This window comes from Pristiophorus japonicus, chromosome 8 (genome assembly GCF_044704955.1).
Source record: "Pristiophorus japonicus isolate sPriJap1 chromosome 8, sPriJap1.hap1, whole genome shotgun sequence".
Taxonomy (NCBI): domain Eukaryota; kingdom Metazoa; phylum Chordata; class Chondrichthyes; family Pristiophoridae; genus Pristiophorus; species Pristiophorus japonicus.
The window spans coordinates 10,112,212-10,138,357 of NC_091984.1; the positions used below are offsets into that span (position 1 = coordinate 10,112,212).

Consider the following 26,146-nt stretch of genomic DNA (forward strand, 5'->3'; position numbering starts at 1 on the left):
CACATTTTCTTAATTTTAATGCCGAGAAAGTGCCTAATTCTGGAATGTTTAAACCATTTAATCTGAACTAAGCGCCCAGAGCAGCTAATCTAGCAACTTGCAACAGTTCAATCTTTGAAGCCACGAATACTTTTAACATATAATCAAGAGCATACCCTTCACCGAAATTCTGTATCCGCACAGGTCAAACATGCAACACTGAAAAATGAGCAAATAAATGAGCCACTGATGCAAATTAGCTACAAAGGCCGTGGTAAATGATTTATTACTCAAGATGCCTGCCTTTTTTTAACTGCCTCACGATTTAAAATAATTGGCAGAAAGGCCAGGGCGAGATGAATTATTTTTTTTAAACTCCGAGTTGTTGCCTGAAAGCAGATTCAGTCATAACTTTCAAAAGGGAATTAGATCTCTACTTAAAAGGAAAAATATTGCTGGGCTATGGAGAAAGAGCAGGGGAGTGGGATTCATTAGATAGCTGAGCTGGCACAGCCACAATGGGCCAAATGGCCTCCTCCTGTACTGTGAGATTATGGCATTTGGCATCAAATCACACAGTAAGTGTAGCGATTTGCAAGAGGTCATGAAATCACTTGTGCTAACCTCAGCATAATGCTGATTTGAGACCTGGGTGGCACAATCTTGGTGTAACCAAATACAGCTCATTTTGAAAGGCTGTGTCCACGCTTGGTGAATTCTCCTTCCAAAGGGTGACCAGCTGTGTTCCACACAAAACTCATGAATACTTCCAGCAACACATCCAAATCTCTGCTGCCCATGTCCTAACTCGCACCAAGTCCTATTCTCCCATCACCCCTATGCTCGCTAAGACATTAGCTCCCGGTTAAGCAACGCCTCGATTTCAAAATGTTCATCCTTGCTTTCAAATCCCTCCATGGCCTCACACCTTCCTACCTCTAATCTCCTCCAGCCTCACAAGCTTTTCCTCTCTTTTCCCCCCCCCCCCCTCCCCCCAGGAGATATCTGTGCCTCTCTAATTCTCCCCTTTGATTATAATCGCTCAACCATTGGTGGCTGTGCCTTCTGTTGCCTAGGCCCCAAGCTCTGGAACTTCCTGCCTAAACCTCCCTTTACAACGCTCCTTACAACCCAACTCTTTGACTAAGCTTTTGGTCATCTGCCCTAATTTTGTCAAATTTTGTGTCTATAATACTTCTGTGCAGCAGGTGCTTATATAAATAAAGTTATGTCTTATTTCATACATTACAATGAGTGCACTTCAAAAGTACGCTGTTGGTTTTGAAGTGCTTTTGGGACACCCAGAGGCCGTGAAAGGCACTACATAAATAAGTATAAAAGCAAAATTCTGCATAAGCTGTAAATCTTAAATTAAATTAACAGAAAATGCTGGAAATACTCAGGTCAGGTAGCATCTGTGGAGTTTCCCCTAAGGTAAGAGACCCATTTTTTTGGACGGCCATTCCCATTTACACCTCTTCTAGACCCATCTTTTGTTTCAGTACTTGACCTACTACTGTCCCCTTTGTCTTTTAATATCGCCTGCCTTCCATTTCCCAAAGCGCGGGAGCCTCTTTATCAACAAAAGCAGACATTGATACGGAGATTCAACATTGCCGCCAGTGCAGCCTTTGGCTGCCTGAGGAAAAGAGTGTTCGAAGACCAGGCCCTCAAATCTACCACCAAGCTCATGGTCTACAGGGCAGTAGTAATACCCACCCTCCTGTATGGATCTGAGGCATGGACGATGTACAGAAGACACCTCAAGTCACTGGAGATATATCACCAACGATGTCTCCACAAGATCCTGCAAATCCCCTGGGAGGACAGGCGCACCAACATCAGTGTCCTCGACCAGGCTCACCAACATCAGTGTCCTCGACCAGGCTAACATCCCCAGCATTGAAGCACTAATCACACTCAATCAGCTTCGTTGGGCAGGCCGCATTATTCGCATGCCAGACACGAGACTCCCTAAGCAAATGCTCTATGCGGAGCTCCTTCAGCAAACGAGCCAAAGGTGGGCAGCGGAAACGTTACAAGGACACCCTCAAAGCCTCCCTGACAAAGTGCAACATCCCCACTGATACCTGGGAGTCCCTAGCCAAAGACCACCCTACGTGGGAGGGCGTTGAGCACTTTGAATCTCAACGCCGAGAGCGTGAAGAGGTCAAGCGCAGGCAGCGGAAGGAACGTGCGGCTAACCAGTCCCACCTACCCCCTCGACGAATGTCTGTCCCACCTATGACAGAGTCTGTGGCTCTCGTATTGGACTGTTCAGCCACCAAAGAACTCACTTCAGGAGTGAAAGCAAGTCTTCCTCGATTCCGAGGCACCGCCTATGATGATGCCTTCCATCTGATCACAGACCTCCCCTTTTGTTCTTTCCTCCCCTACCCCATTCCCTGCCCTGCACTTGTTTAAAACCGGTTACATCTCAAACTTTTCAGTTCTGACGAAAGATCATCGACCTGAAACATTAAATGTTGCTCTCTTCACAGCTGCTGCCTGACCTGAGCATTTCCAGCTTTTATTTTATAAACTATATAAATGCAAGTGTCTTTCTGTATAGTATCTAAGCATAAGTATCTACATTTATGTTACCTATTCATAAACATCTGAACAGGATTACATCTAATTCTTTAGTATGATTTGTTGGTTGATTCCAAAATAAAGTACCTGTATACTAAATTCTTTCAATTTAGTATACTGTATTCGCTGTTCACGATGTGGTTTCTACATTGGGGAGACCAAATGCAGATTGGGTGACTGTTTTGCAGAACACCTTCCTTCAGTCCGTAAGCGTGATCCCGAGCTTCCGGTCAGCTGTCACTTTAATTCTCTGCTCCAGTCCCACTCCGACCTCCGACCCTGTTCCAATGAAGCTCAAGGAGCAGCACCTCACTTTTATTTAGACACTTTCCTCCCCTTTTAGTGCTCCTTAAGAATCTGTTACATTTTGAACTTTTGCCAGTTCTGACAAAGGGTCATCGACCTGAAACATTAACCCTGTTTCTCTCCACAGATGCTGCCTGACCCGCTGAGATTTCCAGCATTTTCTGTTTTTATTTCAGATTCCAGCATCTGCAGTATTTTGCTTTTGCAACAAAGCATTAACTATTTTGATGGGAGTTGATTTCACATTCGCCAACTTGGGCTGAAATCTTAATTTTGACCACCAATTGCATGTTTACTTAAATAACTTGCGTACATCCAAATTATCCATGCCCTATTCCAAATAAGATATCTTAATCTTCCTATTCATCTTTTCTCTAAAGAATAGTTCAATACTGCAAAAATCTCTCCCTAATTTAGAATCCCAAGATTATCTGAGATGCTGTTAGAAATTTCTCCTGTGAAATATCCTTTAGAAAATAGAATTAAACAATATTCTAAATGTGGTTGTACCTTTACATTTACAGGGTTAAAATAAGTCGTTTAAACAAATTCGTATTCACCCAACTTGAAAATGCAAGAGCATCACACACAATCCTGGATGGGTATATTAAAAAAAAAATGACTTAATTGATCCAAAACTTTATTCCCTTTACAAAGTACATTTACAAGGAGTCTTTTATATTTGATTTGACGACAGAGTAGGTTCTAGGGCAGAACTTTCACACAAGAGTGTATAATACTTAACGGAAACATTGCTCCAGGATTTACTTTTAAAGCTTCTCGTTGACATTAGTTTTGCATAAAAACTGTGAGGACTGTTTCGTTTGCCTTCAAGATAACCAAAATACATTGGAAGTAAAGGCAGTGCTGCTTCATGGCATCGACCACACCCATTACAAGTCCTACTTTACAAGTGGAACTTCCTTCGGCTCGTGTCCATTTCATGGCGCTGAAGAAAAAAAATGCAATGCAAGTCAATAATATTAAACAATGAAATGATCTGCATTACTCAGCACGTGTTAAATGGCAGGAAAATCCCCCAATCCCAATTAGTGGTAGAGATTCATTCCTCTACTGACCAAATTTATAACTGTGCATTGTGTCTGAAGGGTCAGCTGCCAGCACCCTCGCCTTGGAGTCAGAAGGTTGTGGGTTCAAGTCCCACTCCAGAACTGGAGCTCAAAAATCTAGGCTGACATTCCATTGCAGTACTGAGGAGTGTTGCACTGTCAGAGGTGCCATCTTTCAGATAAGACGTTAAACCGAGACCCCGTCTGCACTCTCGGGTGGATATGAAAGATCCCATGGCACTATTTCGAACAAGAGCAGGGGAGTTACCCCTGATGTCTGGCCAATATTTATCCTTCAATCAACATCATGAAAAACAGGTTATCTGGTCATTATCACATTGCTGTTTGTGGGAGCTTGCTGTGAGCATATTGGCTGCTGCGTATCCTACATTACAACAGTGACTACACTTCATTGACTGTAAAACGCTTTGGGACGTCCAGTGGTTGTGAGAGATGCTATAGAAATTCAAGTTTTTTTTTTTAAAAAGGGGAACAGATGAGGGACTTATGACATGTAGGAAGAGCTGTAGCAAATCACAATATTTTCATAATCCGGTCTCGATGGAATGGGCTAAATATGCATATTTATAAATTTATCTCGCATATTTATGGAAACAGAGGTGACAATAAGTCAAAGCTAAAAGTTAAAATTCTGTTAATGGCCATGCAGGCACCTCATTTCTAGCTTTAATCACAGCCACTAGAAATTTCAAGATGGCCAACAAATTATTCTGTATCATAACATACGTGACAAGGACATGCCCACAATACAGTGGAATCTACAGAACGGCCTTGTTACCAATAACATTTTACATATCCCTTACCCTCCCCCATTACATAAAAGCAACACAATGAACTAACTTGCATGATATTTCATACCATAACCCATGACGACACAGCTATTCTCAATAAACAAATGTAACTTAAATCTTCGTAGCATTTACAGGATCTTTACTCACTGATTTGATTTGAGACTATAGCCAGAATCTTAAAAGGGTTCAACTGATTACAGCTACAAAAATTAATGCCCAAAATCACCTTTGTTAAACTCTTCCAAAAAGATTAGGTCATATTAAAGGCAACAACAACAAAAAAAAAATAGATAACTGACCTTGTGGACCCATTCGTATTCTCCATATTTTGAATCAAAGGTCCCTTTCTGCAAAGATCGAAGTTTCAGGGTGAATCGCGGTCCAAGTTCCTGAAGGCCCACTTTTTTTTCATTCCTAAATATATACCTTAAAAAAAAAAAGCACTGTTAGAGTCTGGTTCTAATGAACTCATGGGACACCAGTTCAACATATTACTTTATTAGTCAAAAGTCCCCAATAGCTTAATTAGACACTGCATTATTAGATAGTTAACTAGTGTATCAGACTTATTCTAATATAAGCTGCAAGTAGTTGACCTCCGCTCACTCATGGCACACTCCGCTGGGCTCAAATGCTTCTCCTGTTCTCCAAATTTCAAGAGCTTTTCCCTCTTTTTTTAAATACCCAGTTCATTGGTCATATTTGTGACTTTGACAATTCACTTAATAGAATCATTTGGCACAGAAAGAGGCCATTCGACCCATCGTGCCTGCTCTTTCAAAGAGCTATCCAATTAGTTACATGTCCCCCTGCTAATTTTTCCCCTTCAAGTATTTATCCAATTCCCTTTTGAAAGTTATCAAATCTGCTACCAGCACCCTGTTCAACAATGAATTCCAGATCATAACGACTCACTGCGTAAATGTTTTCCCCCTTCATGTCGCCGCTGGTTCTTTTGACGCTTGGGTCATCAAGTTTAAACTTACTGGACATTTTATGACCCTTAGATTATCAAACAGATTGCTGCACATAACTGATTCCAGCACTCTGACCTCTAATAACCTGTACCATTGTCTGAAGTGGTTTTAGCTATCTTTTATTACACCCACCTCTGCTGGAATGCCTTCCTGTTTGTTAGCAAAGTAAGAAACCTCAGCTTCCTGTTTGTTAGCTTTAAGATGTTTTTATCCGGACTCGAGGATTTCAGAAAGTCCCACTTCTTTTACCCATATTGCTACATTTTAACATACCCACAATTGCTATATTAGCTATTCTGCCATGGTTTTAGTAAGAAAAACTACAAAAGCAAATATATATAACATATACACATCATCATCATCAGCGGTGTCTCGTATCGAGGATGACTTGCTTCCACGTCAAAAAGGGATGAGTTGACAAGTGTTTCAATGAAGGACCTAATATTCCAGGTTCGAGCTACATCCTGAAGGGTGGAAGATGCCTGTGCGTGGATTTTTTTTTTAAACATATGGTGGCCATTGCACACCAGCCACCACACGGGCTTAACAGAGCTAGGTCTTGGTCCAGTGGCAAGGATTAACCAAGACAACTTGAGACCAGCTCTGCTACACGGATCCAGTGCGCACACATATCGCAGTGTGGGCTGGGCCTGGGCTCACGCCTCTCCTGGGCCCCGAACTCACGCCTCTCCTGGGCCCCGAACTCACGCCTCTCCTGGGCCCCGAACTCACGCCTCTCCTGGGCCCCGAACTCACGCCTCTCCTGGGCCCCGAACTCACGCCTCTCCTGGGCCCCGAACTCACGCCTCTCCTGGGCCCCGAACTCACGCCTCTCCTGGGCCCCGAACTCACGCCTCTCCTGGGCCCCGAACTCACGCCTCTCCTGGGCCCCGAACTCACGCCTCTCCTGGGCCCCGAACTCACGCCTCTCCTGGGCCCCGAACTCACGCCTCTCCTGGGCCCCGAACTCACGCCTCTCCTGGGCCCCGAACTCACGCCTCTCCTGGGCCCCGAACTCACGCCTCTCCTGGGCCCCGAACTCACGCCTCTCCTGGGCCACGATCACTCGCCGCTCCTGCGCCCCAACCTCGCCGCTCTTGACGTAGCTGCCCGTGCTCCAATCACCGACCTGGACCGTGATGACATCCAATCCAGTCGCCCTCTTCGCTGCCGTCGCCCTCCTGCATCAGCTCACGCTGTACCTTGGAGGTACACGCCACTCCAGGCCGCCGCTGGCCATTCATTTTATGGCCCCGACCTGCGAGAGACCATCAGCGGCAGGTCGGGGTCATAAAAGGAGCGGCGAGCAGCAGCAGCCTGAAGCTACACACACACACATACAACAAGCACTATAGAATCTTCAGCACAGCTTGTATTACCACACACTTTAACATACCTGTGAAATCTGAAAAAGATGTAGTCACGCTGGTTATGAAAGGTTGCCACCTGGCGTCCCACAAATTGCGGATCATGAGGGAACAGGGAAGCAAACATTCTCCCGATGGTGTGACCCAGACGGGTAGAGAAATTATTCAGGATTACTTCTGGTGTATGTTCCGTCGGATCCTTCCCTCTCCTCTGCAACAAAGATCATCACAGATGAGCACTCTATACTTTTTTTTTTGAAAGTGTGCTTGACTAACATCTGCAGCTATATATTAACCATCATCCACTCCAAGCCACTAGGTTTCCCTAGTGACAAGAAAAGCAATCTACTCCTGCAACACTCAAAATATTTCCGTCACTCATTGCTCGCTAAATTAAAATATGCGAACCAGACAACAAAGGCATCGCAAACCTCATTGCCTGGACAAGGTGGCAAGTGAAGATTTGGATTATGATCTCTACTGTCACGGTCCATCAACAGACTGGAGCCCTTCATCCAGAGCAATGCTCCACAGACCAGTCTGGGGTTTTTTCTGGTATTGGTTGAGAAATTTAAACGTGATAAAATACAAATATATATAATTTACGAAGAATTATTAATATTCATTTACCCACCAGGTGGTGCGAATGTTTTAAATCCATCAAGATTCAACACGGGAGATTAGTTCATACAATCAACTACAACGTATATAAATAACAAAGCCGTTCTATAGTTTTCTATGTTTTTCAGTACACACTAACCAAAGTTCCTTAACATCTTACCTTAAGTTCTTTTGCTAGACGGGCACTAGACATCTTGAAATGTGCTGTTGGTCCATTGGGAAGGTGGCTAAGAATTAATCCATCTGTCAGTATTTGGTTAGGGAAAAATAAGTTTGGTTTCTATGAAACTTCATGAAATGATCAGTTGAGGAAGACAAGTTTCTCTTTAAAAACAAGATGGTGATGGAGTTGAAAGACTTCAGAAACTCCCTAAAGTGCCACCCACTGGTCTACATTGTTACAAAGATGGGTGGGAAAGCAAATTGTGAGGAGGACACAAAAAATCTGCAAAGGGATATAGACAGGCTAAGTGAGTGGGCAAAAATTTGACAGATGGAGCATAATGTGGGAAAATGTGAGGTTATCCACTTTGGCAGAAATAATAGAAAAACAAGTTAGAATTTAAATGGAGAAAAATTGCAAAATGCTGCAGTACAGAGGGATCTGGGAGTCCTTGTGCATGAAACACAAAACGTTAGTATGCAGGTACAGCAAGTAATCTGGAAGGCAAATGGAATGTTGGCCTTTATTGCAAGTGGGATAGAGTATAAAAGCAGGGAAGGCCTACTACAATTGTACAGGTATTGGTGAGGCCACACCTGGAGTACTGTGTACAGTTTTGGTCTCCGTGTTTAAGGAAGGATATACTTGCATTGGAGGCCATTCAGAGAAGGTTCACTAGGTTGATTCCAGAGATGAGGGGGTTGACTTATGAGGATAGACAGAGTAGGTTGGGCCTCTATAAACTGGAGTTCAGAAGAATGAAAGGTGATCTTGTAGAAACTTATAAGATAATGAGGGGGCTCGACAAGGTGGATGCTGAGAGGATATTTCCACTCATAAGAGAAACTAAAACTGGGGAATATAGTCTTAGAATAAGGGGTCGTCCATTTAAAACTGAGATGAGGAGAAATTTCTTCTGAGGGTAGTAAATCTGTGGAATTCTCTGCCCCAGAGAGCTGTGGAGGCTGGGTCATTGAATATATTTAAGACGGAGATATAGACAGATTTTTGAGCGATAAGGGAGTAATGGGTTATGGGGAGCAGGCAGGGAAGTGGAGCTGAGTCCATGATCAGATCAGCCATTACCTTATTGAATGGCGGAGCAGGCTCGAGGGGCCAAATGGCCTACTCCTGCTCCTATTTCTTATGACAGCCAACTGGTTACATATAAAATTTCCATTCTGTTTGCACAGGCAGTTTCAATGTTAAATCTGGAACTAAAATCATAGCAGGAAGTTGAACAAGCAGCATGTGCATATACAAGATTTCAACATATAGATAAATTGTGGAAACCAGTAAAGTTCCAGTTTACTCAGGCCCAGACACACTGCACAACAAGCAATGCCATGTGCACTCAAACATCAAAGGCCCAATGTCATTATTACTGTGCATAACGCATAGTATTGTGGGCTGTTCCTATCTAATCTATGTCAGCCTATCGGACACCCACTGGATTTGGATCTTCCTGCTTCTGAATTGTTCTCAATGTACAGTAATCAGAAATTTTCACTGTTTCTCAGTTTGTGAATAGCTGTAGCTGGACTAAAGATGACAAACGTCACTCAATATTACATCTTACAGAAGATAATTAGATGATGCAAATGTTTAATTATCGATCACAAGTACTTATAAGGACCATCTAGAAACACCCACCATATCATTCAACTGTCTCAAATATCATGGCTTTTGCCTCCACTGTCTTGTCATGAAATCCAATCCAAGCTTTGATTGCTCTTGGCATGAAGAGAACATCCAGATATTGGTCCTAAATTTCCCTTTTATTTCTTTGAGTGACAGTCGCAAGGCAGTATTCTGTTACCCAACCTTAGTTGCTTTGAGAGCATTAAGTGCCAACCACGCACTGTGGGACTGGAGTCACATATATGCCAGACCAAGGAGGGGTTCCCTGAAGGACATGAATGAATTCTTTTTTAAAAACAACAATCGGACAGTTTTCACGGTCACTTTTTTGGTGGCAGGCTACAAATTTATTGAATTTGATTTCACAACTTATCACGATGGTATTTGAACACCAGGCTTATTTCCATTGAAGCAGTGCTGTGGATTTACCATTTCTATGCTAGTTAGTACCATATTATGCACACACATCTGCAAGGTCCCCCCTTATCTGCTCCTTTCAAAGCTGAAGTGCTCAAATTCCTTACAATACCTCAAACATCACAGCCAGTCAATGCATGTTTATAAGACTGCCAGCTATCCCATAAGAACATAAGAATTAGGAACAGGAGTAGGCCATCTAGCCCCTCGAGCCTGCTCCACCATTCAACAAGATCATGGCTGATCTGGCTGTGGACTCAGCTCCACTTACCAGCCCGCTCCCCATATCCCTTATTGGTTAAAAATCTATGACTTGAATACAATCCTCTTAGTTTATTAAAACGACACTGCTGAAATGCACTACAAAAAAGGAAAACTTGTATTTATATCGTGCTACTCAGGACATCTCAAAGTGCTTTGCTACAAAAGTGACTTTCAAAAAGGAACCAAATAAATATTGCGTTGGCAATATTTGAAATCTCCAAGAGGATTCTAGTACACAAAACACTCCTGCGACAAGTTCAAGTTTAAATTGGAATATTGAAGAGCTGAAGAAAACTAACTGCTGCTTCAAGCAAGCTCAGAAATGTAAAAGATACTTGGTACTTTCCGGTCTTCATTGATGACAAGCAAGTCTGTAAAACCTCTCGCGACGCATTGTGGGATGACCTTTTTCAGAGCCAAACCTCTCCTGTAGTAGACGTGCGAATTTGGTATTATCTTTGCCAGCTGTTCACATAGCCTTACTGTTCTCTGAGAACCAAAAGCAACATCCATTCGAAATGTTAACATATGAGGCGAGCAGTTAGGGCATCACAATTGGATGGTGAAACCCTGAGCTTAGGAGGGAAAAACTTAATCATTATCCAACAAATTCTACTGGAACATCCATTCGGGCTAGACTGATGTATGATGGTTACCGTGGTCATTTAACACAGTCTACAACAAATTACATGCACATGGTGCCTTTATAATTTAATCGAACACTTCTAGGTGCTTCTCAATTGAGATAGATAGGGGACTGGACACCAAGTCGTGGAAGTGGAACTTAGGAGGGGTGGCTGAAAGCTTGTTCAAAGAGATGGGTTTTGCAGGTTTTAAAAAGAGCAGAAGGAGGGAGTGCCAGAGTAGAGTCAGGACTGACTCCAATTGTGGGGTGAAAGAAGAGGAGAGATGCATAAAAAAAAAAACAGATTCTCGTCTCGTATATGGAGAATAACCAGTCAGGACTTCATACATGAATTCAGTGCCTTAAGAGAAAAACTGGCACAAAATGTCCTCTTTACAATGACATGCCTCGTTTGTCCTGTTAGTATTTACTTTCACATACCCCTCGCGGCCTGTCAGATGTTGTAATGAGGATCCTAGGACTTGTTTCTCGACTGAAGTAGGAAGAAAACTCATCGGTTGCTTCATCAAAAGCCACCTGTGGAAGATTGATTTCAAAATTAAATCTGTTCCTTCTCGAACTAAAAGTTTATATATTAATAATCACTCAAAAAAGGAATACATTTGCCACGCTTCAATCTCGCCTAGTTCCAATTTAAAGCATTTAAAAAATATTATTTTCTTACGTCTGAGAATTTTCCATGTAGCTAACACAATATGGAGGCAAGAGCACTGAACGCTGGCACTGCCCTAATCTCAGCAACACCCAGCATAAAGGAAGCATGTGGCCCTCACCTGTCTGCCAAACAAAACTTTGAACCGTTCACCTAAAGATTTAAAATGGAAGACTATTGGTGCTTAACCCAACCATAGTGGTAATATGTACTAACATTACTGGGCACCAACGTTCCCGTTAAGATGCGTAGCCACGCAGTAATCTCAAAGGTCCTGCGCAGGCCACTCACCGGCTTTTACACTGTAAATACCGCACATGCACGGAAATGTAAATGTACCACGCATTAAAAAAAACAGGCTGCGCAGAACAAAGTGCAGCTTAGAGGGAACATTGCTGGGCACCCGAGTACAATGCAAGGATGACATGCCAAAGGCAGCCTTTTACACTAATTCACGGGCAGTTTGGCAAAAATTGTAATATTTACCTCTTCGTCATTCGGGTCCACAGTTGTCTCATCATATACCCGCTGGTTTTCAATCGTCTTCGGAACTGGTTTTGGTGGTGCCTTGGACAGAAAGGTGTAAACAGGGAAACCAAAGTTGAATTCACTTTAAGACACGAGATCAGCACTTTTTGGTTTAGCTTTGAAACATGAATCCACATTCTCATTTGTCGTACCCTTAAGCACTTTTTGCAAAGTCGGCATTCTCAGCACCAATCCTTCGGATGCGAGCAGCCACTTACGTCTCCCCAAATTTAAAAACCGAGCTCTCCTACTTAATATGGAATGGTTTAAAATACAACATATATTTACAGATGATTCAACTTAAATACAGAGACCATACATCCATGCTATAGCACTGCGTTTGTGAAGAATAAATTCCCCCCCACCCCAGTAATGGTATAGCTGCGCACAAAAGCCAAACAAACCAAAAAACACAGGTTTTCTTGGGCAGCAATGGGTGCTCCAATTGGCCACAGTGCCTGTGGACTGCGGAGACAAAAACCAATCTATTCCATCTAGCCACCTTGGTTCCATAACCCTCAATACCCTTAACCTAATAAACATCTTATTGAAACATCTTAACCTAATAAACATCCAAGCCATGATCTTATTGAATGGCGGAGCAGGCTTGAGGGGCCGTATGGCCTACTCCTCTTCCCATTTCTTATGTTTTTATCTATTTCAGTTTTGCAATTTTCAATTGGCCCCCAGCCTCAGCAACTTTTTGGGGAGAGAGTTCCAGATTTCCACTCCCCTTTGTGTGAAGAAGTGCTTCCTGACATCGCCCCTGAACAGCCTAGTTCTAATTTGAAGGTTAGTCCATCTTGTTCTGGACGACAAAAGAAAACAAAACTGTTAACGATCAGCCACTGGAACTATTCCCCTTATTTTCTCCATCAAAACCCTCCATGATTTTGAACACCTGTTAAATCTCTCCTAAGGAGAACAACCCCAGTTTCTCTAGACTCTCCACATAACCGAAGTCCCGCAACCCTGGTACAATATACACCTTGAACTTGTACATTAAGCGACAGTCACCTTGTCCCCAAGTGCCTCCCTCTCCTTCTGTCGTTTCTTTTTGGCTGCCAGTTGCTCCTGAATAATAATAGAAAAAGATAAATTATAAAGTAAGTTAGCATCATTCAGCATCAGAAGGTATACAAAATCTGGTCGCCGTCAGAAACCACAGCTCAAAATTTAGGCTCAACAATCTACATGTGCAAAAGTCTGACTGTAATTATTCTAGTGTTTTCTCAAAAACACTGTCGAACGACGGTCAGTTGGGAGGGCAGTTTGACAAGACTGTAGCTAGGGTCAGCAGTAAAGTTCAGGTTTGGGGAAACATCAACTGCAAAACCACTGAAAACGTAAGTACGAAAAGTCCAATGGAATTTAGCTTTGCTTTACCATATAGGATTGCCCGTGTCAGTAAGCACACCTTTAGAAGCATTTATATAGCACCTTTCACCACCCCAGGACGTCCCAAAGCGCTTTACAGCCAATGAAGTACTTTTGACGTGTAGTCGCTGTTGTAAATGGAGAAAACATGGTAGCCAATTTGCCATACTTCCACAAACAGCAATGTGACAATGATGCGATAATCTGTTTTGGTGATGTTGGTTGAGGGATAAATATTGTCCAGGACACCGGGGTGAATGCCCCTGCTCCTCTTCAAAATAGTGCCATGGGATCTTTTGCGTCCACTCTGTTTAACATCTCATTCAAAAGACAGCATCTCTTGACAGTGCAGCGCTCCCTCAGTACCGCACTGGAGTGTCAGCCAGCATATAAACACAGCGTCAGTGGCACTGAATCCCTCCCTTTCCTGGTTGCCTCTGATGGCAAAGATAACCAGGATGACGGGTCAGCAAAGGGCTCGACTTGCAATTCAGCTGTACAGAGGAACGCCCGACCTGAATAAAAGTCTTAAACAAGCTTTGCCTGCTGTTGCCCAATCTGCCACTGCATAAATGGGGCAACTCTGCAACAATGGGAATAATTTTCCATTGGAAAGCAGTCCCATAATATTAAAAAGGCACCAGTGTTCCTGTGATTAGATTCTCAAATATGGGTTTTGAGAGTCTTCTCTGAAAGGGTTCTTTAATTTGTTGTAGAGAGAGATTAAAACCCCAATTCAAGAAAATACCTGCCCGAGACCGTGGGAGGGAAAATAGAATCTTCTAAGTAAATATCGCATGATACCACTAAAACATGCCTTGAATATTTGTCTAGCTCTTGCTCATGTATTTTTTCCCTTTTAAAAAGACTATTACCCACCTACCCAAACAAACATTGTCAGCTTGATCACACCATTACCGCAGCAATTGTAACATGTGGTAAACTAAGTTAGGCCGTTCTTGTTTTCCTAATTGCAATTCTGTCACAATGACTCTTTACCATTTTGGTAAAGAAAGAATTTACATTTATAAAATGCCTCATCACTTACTCAGAATGAATACCTATTTTTGAAGTGGAGTCACAATGATATGGATAAAAATGGCAGCCAACTTATGCACAGCAAGGCTTCACAAACCATAAATGAGAGGAATGACTAACTAAACTATAGCTGGCGGTGTTGGTTAAGGGATTGGGCGGGATGTGGGGAGAATTACCCAGCTGTTCTTCAGAGATTCCCCCCCGCCCCCCCGCGTTGTAAATGTAGGAAACATGGTAGCAGTTTGCCATGTTTCCACAAACAGCAATGTGATAATGATGAGATCATCTGTTTTGGTGATGTTGGTTGAGGGATATTGTCCAGAACACCGGGGTGAATGCCCCTGCTCCTCTTCTAAATAGTGCCAACGGACAGATGGGACCATGCGTTAACATCTCATCCAGGAAACGGCACCTCCAACAATGCAGCACTCCCTCAGCACTACGCTGAAGCGTCAGCCTAGACGGCCTGCTCACGTCCTAGAGAAGAAATAATGTCAACTTTCATAGAGGGTCACTGCCGCAGCTGGTTAATCTTCATTCTAATCCAGAATGTGGGCAGCGTTGGCATGGTCACAATTAATGTCCATCCCTAGTTGCCCTGAGGTGGTTGTGCTGGTCCGTTTTCTTGAACTGCTCTTGTGGTGGCGGCACTCCCACAATGATGAGAATTTGGGAATTCAGCAACGTTGAAGGAACGGCGGGCGTTATACGTCCAAGTCAGGGTGGTGTGTAACTTGGGAGGTAATGGTGCTCCCACTGCAATGATGTGTTCCCTTCTGGACAGCAGTACAAGGTGCTACTGAAGTAATCTAGACAAGCTCCTGGAGTGCATCCTGCAATCACGATACACCGGTGATGGAAGGGACGGATTTCAAGTCCAGTGACAGGGGCAACAATCAAGTCAAGTACCCTGTCCTGCATGTGTCGAGCTTCTGTGGACTTCTTCGGGGGGCTTTTGAGGACCGAATAATTCAAGCAAGTGATGAGCATTCCAATACTCTCCTGACTTTTTGTGACAGTTTTAATTCAACATCTTAAATTGCTCTCACTACCAGTAACAGACCTGTAAGCACCAGTACTTCACCCTAGTGCTATGCAGCTTAAAATATTCTCTCCAGTGACAACTTGGAGGCACAGTAAAAAAAAAAACAATTGCATTGCTGTGTGTTTATCATAGTTCAAGTAGACACGGGATGAAAATTTCACTTCACTGCCACTGTACTTCACTGGAAGCGGTGAACAAATCTGTTTGGGCATAACTGCTGTCACCACTCTGAACAAATGTCATTGTTTATACAACGGATGACAGACTAAACCAGTTTTTAAACAACCACCACTTACTGATACTGCCTTATTTAAATATGGCCATATATCCATTTACATACATGTATATACATCAGACTGCAGCATTTAAATTCGACATAATATTTGCATGGCCCAACTGTCTCACTGCCTGCAAATAGGGTTCCCAGTGTTCGGTTTCAACCAAAACTATTCAATATGCCTCGAACAGAAGAGGTTGGCCGATGTTTCGTGATTTATCTTTATTTTATGTGTTACCAGTTCTGACAAATATGCTTTTCTTTCTCTTAATAAAAAATATTTTACTTCCCTCAATACTGATAAAATATCCCTGAAGTAACTGAATCTGTCCCGAGATGAAACAGCAATGGTTTAACAACTCTTTATAAACATAAAGCATTGAGAATAACCAGAACCAGGTACCTGTACCAAAAATAACAAAACCATGAAACGGTAACACTGCAAACTCTCTCTCTCTCTCTGATTTGTAGCTATTACAGAGAGGATACAATTCGGACCAGTCAGTTTGTGCTTATCCGCTACACAAGCAGTAATCTTAATCCCATATGCCGGCCCAGTTCTCCGTTCCCCTTTCCTTCAACCGCCTAGCTAATCAATTCATAAAATGTTGACATTGTCTTTGTTTCAAATCACTAGTTCCAGGAATGCACTCCACAGCCTCACAACCCACCGTGTAAAAAAAACCTTTCTCCTGCTCTCTATCCCACATCTGACATTTACAGTTCTGATCTCCGTATTATAAAAAGGATAGAGGCACTGGAGAAGATGCAAAATGGTTTCACAAAGTTGATATTGGAACTAAGAGGACATACTTATCAGGAAAGGCTGAAGCTCTTTTTCTTTCTCTTTCGCTTAATAAAAAATATTTTACTTCCCTCTACTGATAAAATATCCCTGAAGTAACTGAATCTGTCCCGAGATGAAACAGCAATGGTTTAACAACTCTTTTATAAACAAAGCATTGAGAATAACCAGAGGCCGTGGGGTAGCCTAATAGAGATCTTCTATGAAGGGGTTGGATAGGATAGACTTAGAGATGTAGGTGGGTGGGGATACAAAAGTACGGGCCATAAATAAAAGATAATCGCAAATGAATCCAATAGGAAGTTCAGGAGAAATACCCAAAGAGTGGTAAAAATGTGGAACTCGCTCTCAAAAGGAGTAGCTGAGGCGAATAGCACAAATGCATTTAAGGGGAAGCTCTTCTCAATCTTCCTCGCTGCCATGCTCCACCTCACAGACAACAAGCTCCCCGCTGGAGTGGAACTAAACTACAGAACCAGTGGGAAGCTGTTCAACCTTCACCATCTCCAAGCCAAGACCAAGACCACCCCAACCTCTGTCGTCGAGCTACAGTACACGGACGACGCCTGCATCTACGCACAGAGGCTGAGCTCCAGGACGTAGTCGACGTATTTACTGAGGCGTACGAAAGCATGGGCCTTACGCTAAACATCCATAAGACAAAGCTCCTCCACCAGCCTGTCCTCGCCGCACAGCACTGCCCCCCAGTCATCAAGATCCACGGCACAGCCCTGGACAACGTGGACCACTTCCCATACCTCGGGAGCCTCTTATCAACAAGAGCAGTCATTGGTGACGAGATTCAACACCACCTCCAGTGCGCCAGTACAGCCTTCGGCCACCTGAGGAAAAGAGTGTTTGAAGACCAGGCCCTCAAACTGCCACCAAGCTCATGGTCTACAGGGCTGTAGTGATACCTGCCCTCCTGTACGGCTCAGAGACACGGACCATGTACAGCAGACACCTCAATTCGCTGAAGAAATACCACCAACAATGCCTCCGCAAAATCCTACAAATCCCCTGGGAGGACAGACGCACCAACATTAGCGTCCTCGACCAGACCAACAGCCCCAGCATTGAAGCACTGACCACACTTGATCAGCTCCGCTGGGCAGGCCACATCATTTGCATGCCAGACACGAGATTCCCAAAGCTAGCGCTCTACTTGGAACTCCTTCACGGCAAACGAGCCAAAGGTGGGCAGAGGAAACGTTACAGGGACACCCTCAAAGCCTCCCTGAGAAAGTGCAGCATCCCCACTGATAGCTGGGAGTCCCTGGTCAAAGACTGCCCTAAGTGGAGGAAGTGCATCCGGGAGGGCGCTGAGCACCTCGAGTCTCGTCGCCGAGCACATGCAGAAATCAAGTGCAGGCAGCGGAAAGAGCGTGCGGTAAACCAGTCCCACCCTCCCTTTCCCTCAACGACTATCTGCCCCACCTGTGACAGAGACTGTGGTGCTCATATTGGACTGTTCAGCCACCTAAGGACTCATTTTAAGAGTGGAAGCAAGTCTTCCTCAATTCCGAGGGACTGCCTATGATGATGATGAGATAAGCACATGAGGGAGCAAGGTGGTAATGCTGATGGGGTTAGATGTAATTGGGTGGGAGGAGGCCCGTGTGGAGCATAATTGCCAGCTTGGACCAACTGGGCCGAATGGCCTGTTTCAGTGCTACAGACTCTAATTTTAGGTACTATAATCTTGTATCCATGTAGATGACTACCCTGAAGCAAGCTGATTACACACTGTGTTGATGCTTGTAAACAAGAGACAGATTTTGTTTGTCTCTAACTTTATTCTCAAGTTCACACAGCCTTGCTGCGAGTAACAACTGGCACCATCAGACAAAACAAGGGGAGGAATCAAACCATTGACTTGATTTTGAGCTGCACATGTGCAAGTTTGAATAGACAGCAATAAAATGAGATGATTTGCCTTGCCAAAATGAAATTATAGGTTAAAAAAATACACTACTTCCGAAAGAGTAGAAATGAAGGGGAATTAGCAGAAGGCAGGAAAACAGCAGACGGCAAGCAGAGGGGCAATTTAAAACATAGTAAATGGCGAGCAGGTGGCAGTCCAAGTCAGACACACCACAGCGATAAAAACAGGTATGAGAGTTCAAGGAAACATCTCAACCGAATTAGTTCAGATCATATCTTCCACCATCTACACCCACAGCATCTGGGCCCCGCCAGACTGAAGTTTTGTCCCACCCTACTCCTTAGACTAGATTTATCAGCCATCACGATCCTTTCTCCTCCTCCCCCACCCCCTCACCCCAGCTTTTTCCTCCTCCTCACAGCCCCACCTCTGCCCCCTCACCCACTCCTTTCCATCATCTTACCTCCACTTACAACAGTGACTATACTTCAAAAGTACATTGGCTGTAAAGCACCTTGGGATGTCCTGAGGTTGTGATGGGCACTATATAAATGCAAATCAATCTTTCTTTCGCACCGCTCTACCTACTAATTCCTCTACTACCACACCCCCTACACATTCACACCTCCCTCCTCCACCTGCCCTTCCCCACCCTCTCACACCTCTCTCCTGTCCCCACCCATCTACTCCTCTTCCCCTTCCTCCGCCTGGTCTTTCTCCTCTCACTCCCAGGAACAGGAACCAATCCGCTCTCCCCCAGATCTCAACCATCCTCTCTCCTTCCTCCCTCCCAGATCTCAACCACCCTCTCTCCTTCCTCTCCCTCCCCCTCCTCCTCCTCCTCCTTCTCCTTCTCCTTCTCCTCCTTCCTTCCTCCTCTCCTCCTCCTTCCTCTCCACCCCCCCCCCCACCGAGATACAGATCATCTTCCTCTTCCATGGCCCAGGATCACCTCTCCCTCCTCCCCCAGGGCCCAGGATCACCTCTCCCTCCCACCCCCAGGGCCCAGGATCACCTCTCCCTCCTCCCCCAGGGCCCAGGATCACCTCTCCCTCCTCCTCCCCCAGGGCCCAGGATCACCTCTCCCTCCTACCCCAGGGCCCAGGATCACCTCTCCCTCCTCCCCCAGGGCCCAGGATCACCTCTCCCTCCTCCCCCAGGGCCCAGGATCACCTCTCCCTCCTCCCCCAGGGCCCAGGATCACCTCTCCCTCCTCCCCCAGGGCCCAGGATCACCTCTCCCTCCTTCCCCAGGGCCCAGGATCACCTCTCCCTCCTCCCCCAGGGCCCAGGATCACCTCTCCCTCCTCCCCCAGGGCCCAGGATCACCTCTCCCTCCTCCTCCCCCAGGGCCCAGGATCACCTCTCCCTCCTCCTCCCCCAGGGCCCAGGATCACCTCTCCCTCCTCCCCCAGAGCCCAGGATCACCTCTCCCTCCTCCCCCAGGGCCCAGGATCACCTCTCCCTCCTCCCCCAGGACCTCCTCGCCCGCTCCATCACCACCCTGCCCCCTCCTCCTTCTCCTGCTGTCCCCTCCTGGCCAATATTTATCCCTCAATCAACAGAACAGTAACATATTATCTGGCCATTATCACACTGCTGTCTGTGGGAGCTTGCTGCGCAAATTGGCTGCCGTGTTTCCCACAATATAATGGTGACGACCCTCCCAAAGTACTGCATGATCGGTGAGGCGCTGTGGGCGGTCCAGCGCTATATAAAGGCCACCCTCTCTGGGCCGGTGCTATATAAAGGCCACCCTCTCTGGTCCGGCGCTATATAAAGGCCACCCTCTCTGGTCCGGCGCTATATAAAGGCCACTCTCTCTGGTCCGGTGCTATATAAAGGCCACTCTCTCTGGTCCGGCGCTATATAAAGGCCACCCTCTCTGGTCCGGTGAAAGGCCACTCTCTCTGGTCCGGCGCTATATAAAAGGCCACCCTCTCTGGTCCGGCGCTATATAAAGGCCACCCTCTCTGGTCCGGTGAAAGGCCAATCTCTCTGGTCCGGCGCTATATAAAAGGCCACCCTCTTTGGTCCGGCGCTATATAAAGGCCACTCTCTCTGGTCCGGTGAAAGGCCACTCTCTCTGGTCCGGTGAAAGGCCACCCTCTCTGGTCCGGTGCTATATAAAGGCCACTCTCTCTGGTCCGGTGAAAGGCCACTCTCTCTGGTACAGTGCTATATAAAGGCCACTCTCTCTGGTCCGGCGCTATATAAAGGCCACTCTCTCTCTGGTCCGGTGCTATATAAAGGCCACTCTCTCTGGTCCGGTGCTATATAAAGGCCACTCTCTCTGGTCCGGCGCTATATAAAGGCCACCCTCTCTGGTCCGGCGCTATATAAAGGCCACTCTCTCTGGTACAGTGCTATATAAAGGCCACTCTCTCTGGTCCGGTGCTATATAAAGGCCACTCTCTCTGGTCCGGCGCTATATAAAGGCCACTCTCTCTGGTCCGGCGCTATATAAAGGCCACTCTCTCTGGTCCGGCGCTATATAAAGGCCACTCTCTCTGGTCCGGTGCTATATAAAGGCCACTCTCTCTGGTCCGGCGCTATATAAAGGCCACTCTCTCTGGTCCGGTGCTATATAAAGGCCACTCTCTCTGGTCCGGTGCTATATAAAGGCCACTCTCTCTGGTCCGGCGCTATATAAAGGCCACTCTCTCTGGTCCGGCGCTATATAAAGGCCACTCTCTCTGGTCCAGCGCTATATAAAGGCCACTCTCTCTGGTCCGGTGAAAGGCCACTCTCTCTGGTCCGGTGAAAGGCCACTCTCTCTGGTCCGGTGCTATATAAAGGCCACTCTCTCTGGTCCGGCGCTATATAAAGGCCACTCTCTCTGGTCCGGCGCTATATAAAGGCCACTCTCTCTGGTCCGGTGAAAGGCCACTCTCTCTGGTCCGGCGCTATATAAAGGCCACCCTCTCTGGTCCGGTGAAAGGCCACCCTCTCTGGTCCGGTGAAAGGCCACCCTCTCTGGTCCGGTGAAAGGCCACTCTCTCTGGTCCGGTGCTATATAAAGGCCACTCTCTCTGGTCCGGTGCTATATAAAGGCCACTCTCTCTGGTCCGGTGCTATATAAAGGCCACTCTCTCTGGTCCGGTGCTATATAAAGGCCACTCTCTCTGGTCCGGTGCTATATAAAGGCCACCCTCTCTGGTCCGGTGCTATATAAAGGCCACCCTCTCTGGGCCGGTGCTATATAAAGGCCACCCTCTCTGGTCCGGCGCTATATAAAGGCCACCCTCTCTGGTCCGGCGCTATATAAAGGCCACTCTCTCTGGTCCGGTGCTATATAAAGGCCACTCTCTCTGGTCCGGCGCTATATAAAGGCCACCCTCTCTGGTCCGGTGAAAGGCCACTCTCTCTGGTCCGGCGCTATATAAAAGGCCACCCTCTCTGGTCCGGCGCTATATAAAGGCCACCCTCTCTGGTCCGGTGAAAGGCCAATCTCTCTGGTCCGGCGCTATATAAAAGGCCACCCTCTTTGGTCCGGCGCTATATAAAGGCCACTCTCTCTGGTCCGGTGAAAGGCCACTCTCTCTGGTCCGGTGAAAGGCCACCCTCTCTGGTCCGGTGCTATATAAAGGCCACTCTCTCTGGTCCGGTGAAAGGCCACTCTCTCTGGTACAGTGCTATATAAAGGCCACTCTCTCTGGTCCGGCGCTATATAAAGGCCACTCTCTCTCTGGTCCGGTGCTATATAAAGGCCACTCTCTCTGGTCCGGTGCTATATAAAGGCCACTCTCTCTGGTCCGGCGCTATATAAAGGCCACCCTCTCTGGTCCGGCGCTATATAAAGGCCACTCTCTCTGGTACAGTGCTATATAAAGGCCACTCTCTCTGGTCCGGTGCTATATAAAGGCCACTCTCTCTGGTCCGGCGCTATATAAAGGCCACTCTCTCTGGTCCGGCGCTATATAAAGGCCACTCTCTCTGGTCCGGCGCTATATAAAGGCCACTCTCTCTGGTCCGGTGCTATATAAAGGCCACTCTCTCTGGTCCGGCGCTATATAAAGGCCACTCTCTCTGGTCCGGTGCTATATAAAGGCCACTCTCTCTGGTCCGGTGCTATATAAAGGCCACTCTCTCTGGTCCGGCGCTATATAAAGGCCACTCTCTCTGGTCCGGCGCTATATAAAGGCCACTCTCTCTGGTCCAGCGCTATATAAAGGCCACTCTCTCTGGTCCGGTGAAAGGCCACTCTCTCTGGTCCGGTGAAAGGCCACTCTCTCTGGTCCGGTGCTATATAAAGGCCACTCTCTCTGGTCCGGCGCTATATAAAGGCCACTCTCTCTGGTCCGGCGCTATATAAAGGCCACTCTCTCTGGTCCGGTGAAAGGCCACTCTCTCTGGTCCGGCGCTATATAAAGGCCACCCTCTCTGGTCCGGTGAAAGGCCACCCTCTCTGGTCCGGTGAAAGGCCACCCTCTCTGGTCCGGTGAAAGGCCACTCTCTCTGGTCCGGTGCTATATAAAGGCCACTCTCTCTGGTCCGGTGCTATATAAAGGCCACTCTCTCTGGTCCGGTGCTATATAAAGGCCACTCTCTCTGGTCCGGTGCTATATAAAGGCCACGCTCTCTGGTCCGGTGCTATATAAAGGCCACCCTCTCTGGTCCGGTGCTATATAAAGGCCACCCTCTCTGGTCCGGTGCTATATAAAGGCCACTCTCTCTGGTCCGGCGCTATATAAAGGCCACTCTCTCTGGTCCGGTGAAAGGCCACTCTCTCTGGTCCGGTGAAAGGCCACTCTCTCTGGTCCGGTGCTATATAAAGGCCACTCTCTCTGGTCCGGCGCTATATAAAGGCCACTCTCTCTGGTCCGGCGCTATATAAAGGCCACTCTCTCTGGTCCGGCGCTATATAAAGGCCACTCTCTCTGGTACGGTGCTATATAAAGGCCACTCTCTCTGGTCCGGTGAAAGGCCACTCTCTCTGGTCCGGTGCTATATAAAGGCCACTCTCTCTGGTCCGGCGCTATATAAAGGCCACTCTCTCTGGTCCGGCGCTATATAAAGGCCACTCTCTCTGGTCCGGTGAAAGGCCACTCTCTCTGGTCCGGCACTATATAAAGGCCACCCTCTCTGGTCCGGTGAAAGGCCACCCTCTCTGGTCCGGTGAAAGGCCACCCTCTCTGGTCCGGCGCTATATAAAGGCCACTCTCTCTGGTCCGGTGCTATATAAAGGCCACTCTCTCTGGTCCGGCGCTATATAAAGGCCACTCTCTCTGGTCCGGCGCTATATAAAGGCCACTCTCTCTGGTCCGGCGCTATATAAAGGCCACTCTCTCTGGTCCGGCGCTATATAAAGGCCACTCTCTCTGGTCCGGCGCTATATAAAGGCCACTCTCTCTGGTACGGTGCTATATAAAGGCCACTCTCTCTGGTCCGGCGCTATATAAAGGCCACTCTCTCTGGTCCGGTGCTATATAAAGGCCACTCTCTCTGGTCCGGTGCTATATAAAGGCCACTCTCTCTGGTCCGGCGCTATATAAAGGCCACTCTCTCTGGTCCGGCGCTATATAAAGGCCACTCTCTCTGGTCCGGTGCTATATAAAGGCCACGCTCTCTGGTCCGGCGCTATATAAAGGCCACTCTCTCTGGTCCGGCGCTATATAAAGGCCACTCTCTGGTCCGGTGCTATATAAAGGCCACTCTCTCTGGTCCGGCGCTATATAAAGGCCACTCTCTCTGGTCCGGCGCTATATAAAGGCCACTCTCTCTGGTCCGGCGCTATATAAAGGCCACTCTCTCTGGTCCGGCGCTATATAAAGGCCACCCTCTCTGGTCCGGCGCTATATAAAGGCCACTCTCTCTGGTACAGCGCTATATAAAGGCCACTCTCTCTGGTCCGGTGCTATATAAAGGCCACTCTCTCTGGTCCGGCGCTATATAAAGGCCACTCTCTCTGGTCCGGCGCTATATAAAGGCCACTCTCTCTGGTCCGGCGCTATATAAAGGCCACTCTCTCTGGTCCGGTGCTATATAAAGGCCACTCTCTCTGGTCCGGCGCTATATAAAGGCCACTCTCTCTGGTCCGGTGCTATATAAAGGCCACTCTCTCTGGTCCGGTGCTATATAAAGGCCACTCTCTCTGGTCCGGCGCTATATAAAGGCCACTCTCTCTGGTCCGGTGAAAGGCCACTCTCTCTGGTCCGGCGCTATATAAAGGCCACTCTCTCTGGTCCGGCGCTATATAAAGGCCACTCTCTCTGGTCCGGTGAAAGGCCACTCTCTCTGGTCCGGTGAAAGGCCACTCTCTCTGGTCCGGTGCTATATAAAGGCCACTCTCTCTGGTCCGGCGCTATATAAAGGCCACTCTCTCTGGTCCGGCGCTATATAAAGGCCACTCTCTCTGGTCCGGTGAAAGGCCACTCTCTCTGGTCCGGCGCTATATAAAGGCCACCCTCTCTGGTCCGGTGAAAGGCCACCCTCTCTGGTCCGGTGAAAGGCCACCCTCTCTGGTCCGGTGAAAGGCCACCCTCTCTGGTCCGGTGAAAGGCCACTCTCTCTGGTCCGGTGCTATATAAAGGCCACTCTCTCTGGTCCGGTGCTATATAAAGGCCATTCTCTCTGGTCCGGTGCTATATAAAGGCCACCCTCTCTGGTCCGGTGCTATATAAAGGCCACTCTCTCTGGTCCGGCGCTATATAAAGGCCACTCTCTCTGGTCCGGTGAAAGGCTACTCTCTCTGGTCCGGTGAAAGGCCACTCTCTCTGGTCCGGTGCTATATAAAGGCCACTCTCTCTGGTCCGGCGCTATATAAAGGCCACTCTCTCTGGTCCGGCGCTATATAAAGGCCACCCTCTCTGGTCCGGTGAAAGGCCACTCTCTCTGGTCCGGCGCTATATAAAGGCCACTCTCTCTGGTCCGGTGCTATATAAAGGCCACTCTCTCTGGTCCGGCGCTATATAAAGGCCACTCTCTCTGGTCCGGCGCTATATAAAGGCCACTCTCTCTGGTCCGGCGCTATATAAAGGCCACTCTCTCTGGTCCGGCGCTATATAAAGGCCACTCTCTCTGGTCCGGCGCTATATAAAGGCCACTCTCTCTGGTCCGGCGCTATATAAAGGCCACTCTCTCTGGTCCGGCGCTATATAAAGGCCACTCTCTCTGGTCCGGCGCTATATAAAGGCCACTCTCTCTGGTCCGGTGCTATATAAAGGCCACTCTCTCTGGTCCAGCGCTATGTAAAGGCCACTCTCTCTGGTCCGGCGCTATATAAAGGCCACTCTCTCTGGTCCGGCGCTATATAAAGGCCACTCTCTCTGGTCCGGTGCTATATAAAGGCCACTCTCTCTGGTCCGGTGCTATATAAAGGCCAGTCTCTCTGGTCCGGTGCTATATAAAGGCCACTCTCTCTGGTCCGGTGAAAGGCCACCCTCTCTGGTCCGGCGCTATATAAAAGGCCACTCTCTCTGGTCCGGCGCTATATAAAGGCCACTCTCTCTCCACGCCCGGCCTCACCTTGCGCTGGGCCCGCCTCCACCGCTGGTACATGAACTGCCGCCGCTGCTTGTTTTTAATCTCCGACACGCTGAAGTTGGGCGGGAATTCCGGGGCCTGCAGCTCGGGCTGGGCCTCCGCCGCCTCGGCCTCCCCTGCGCCCGGCTCCCGCCGCCTTTTCCCCTTCGTCCCCGGCTCCATTTTCCACTTCCCCTCGGTGCGCATGGCAACACCTGACC

General features: G+C 47.2%; 1 protein-coding gene across 1 annotated transcript; it reads right to left on the reverse strand.

Annotated features, from left to right (window-relative positions):
• Positions 1–3,466: 3,466 nt before the first annotated feature.
• rpf1 (ribosome production factor 1 homolog) lies at positions 3,467–26,146 on the reverse strand. Its single transcript, XM_070886507.1, has 9 exons — positions 25,929–26,146; positions 13,053–13,109; positions 11,994–12,074; positions 11,276–11,371; positions 10,545–10,698; positions 7,885–7,967; positions 7,133–7,314; positions 5,059–5,185; positions 3,467–3,826 (listed from the first exon to the last, which is right to left on the reverse strand). The coding sequence occupies exons 1-9, from the start codon at positions 26,130–26,132 to the stop codon at positions 3,785–3,787; spliced, it is 1,026 nt and encodes a 341-aa protein (XP_070742608.1). The 5' UTR covers positions 26,133–26,146; the 3' UTR covers positions 3,467–3,784.

Bases quoted from the DNA above. Each gene is read 5' to 3' on its own strand.
- rpf1 (XM_070886507.1), bottom strand. From the start codon at position 26,132: ATGCGCACCGAGGGGAAGTGGAAAATGGAGCCGGGGACGAAGGGGAAA. The intron at 7,968-10,544 runs GTATCTTTTACA...AAATACTGACAG, and splicing joins TGAAGACCGGAAAGTACCAA to ATGGATTAATTCTTAGCCAC. The intron at 3,827-5,058 runs GTCAGTTATCTA...TTTTTTCTTCAG, and splicing joins AATACGAATGGGTCCACAAG to CGCCATGAAATGGACACGAG.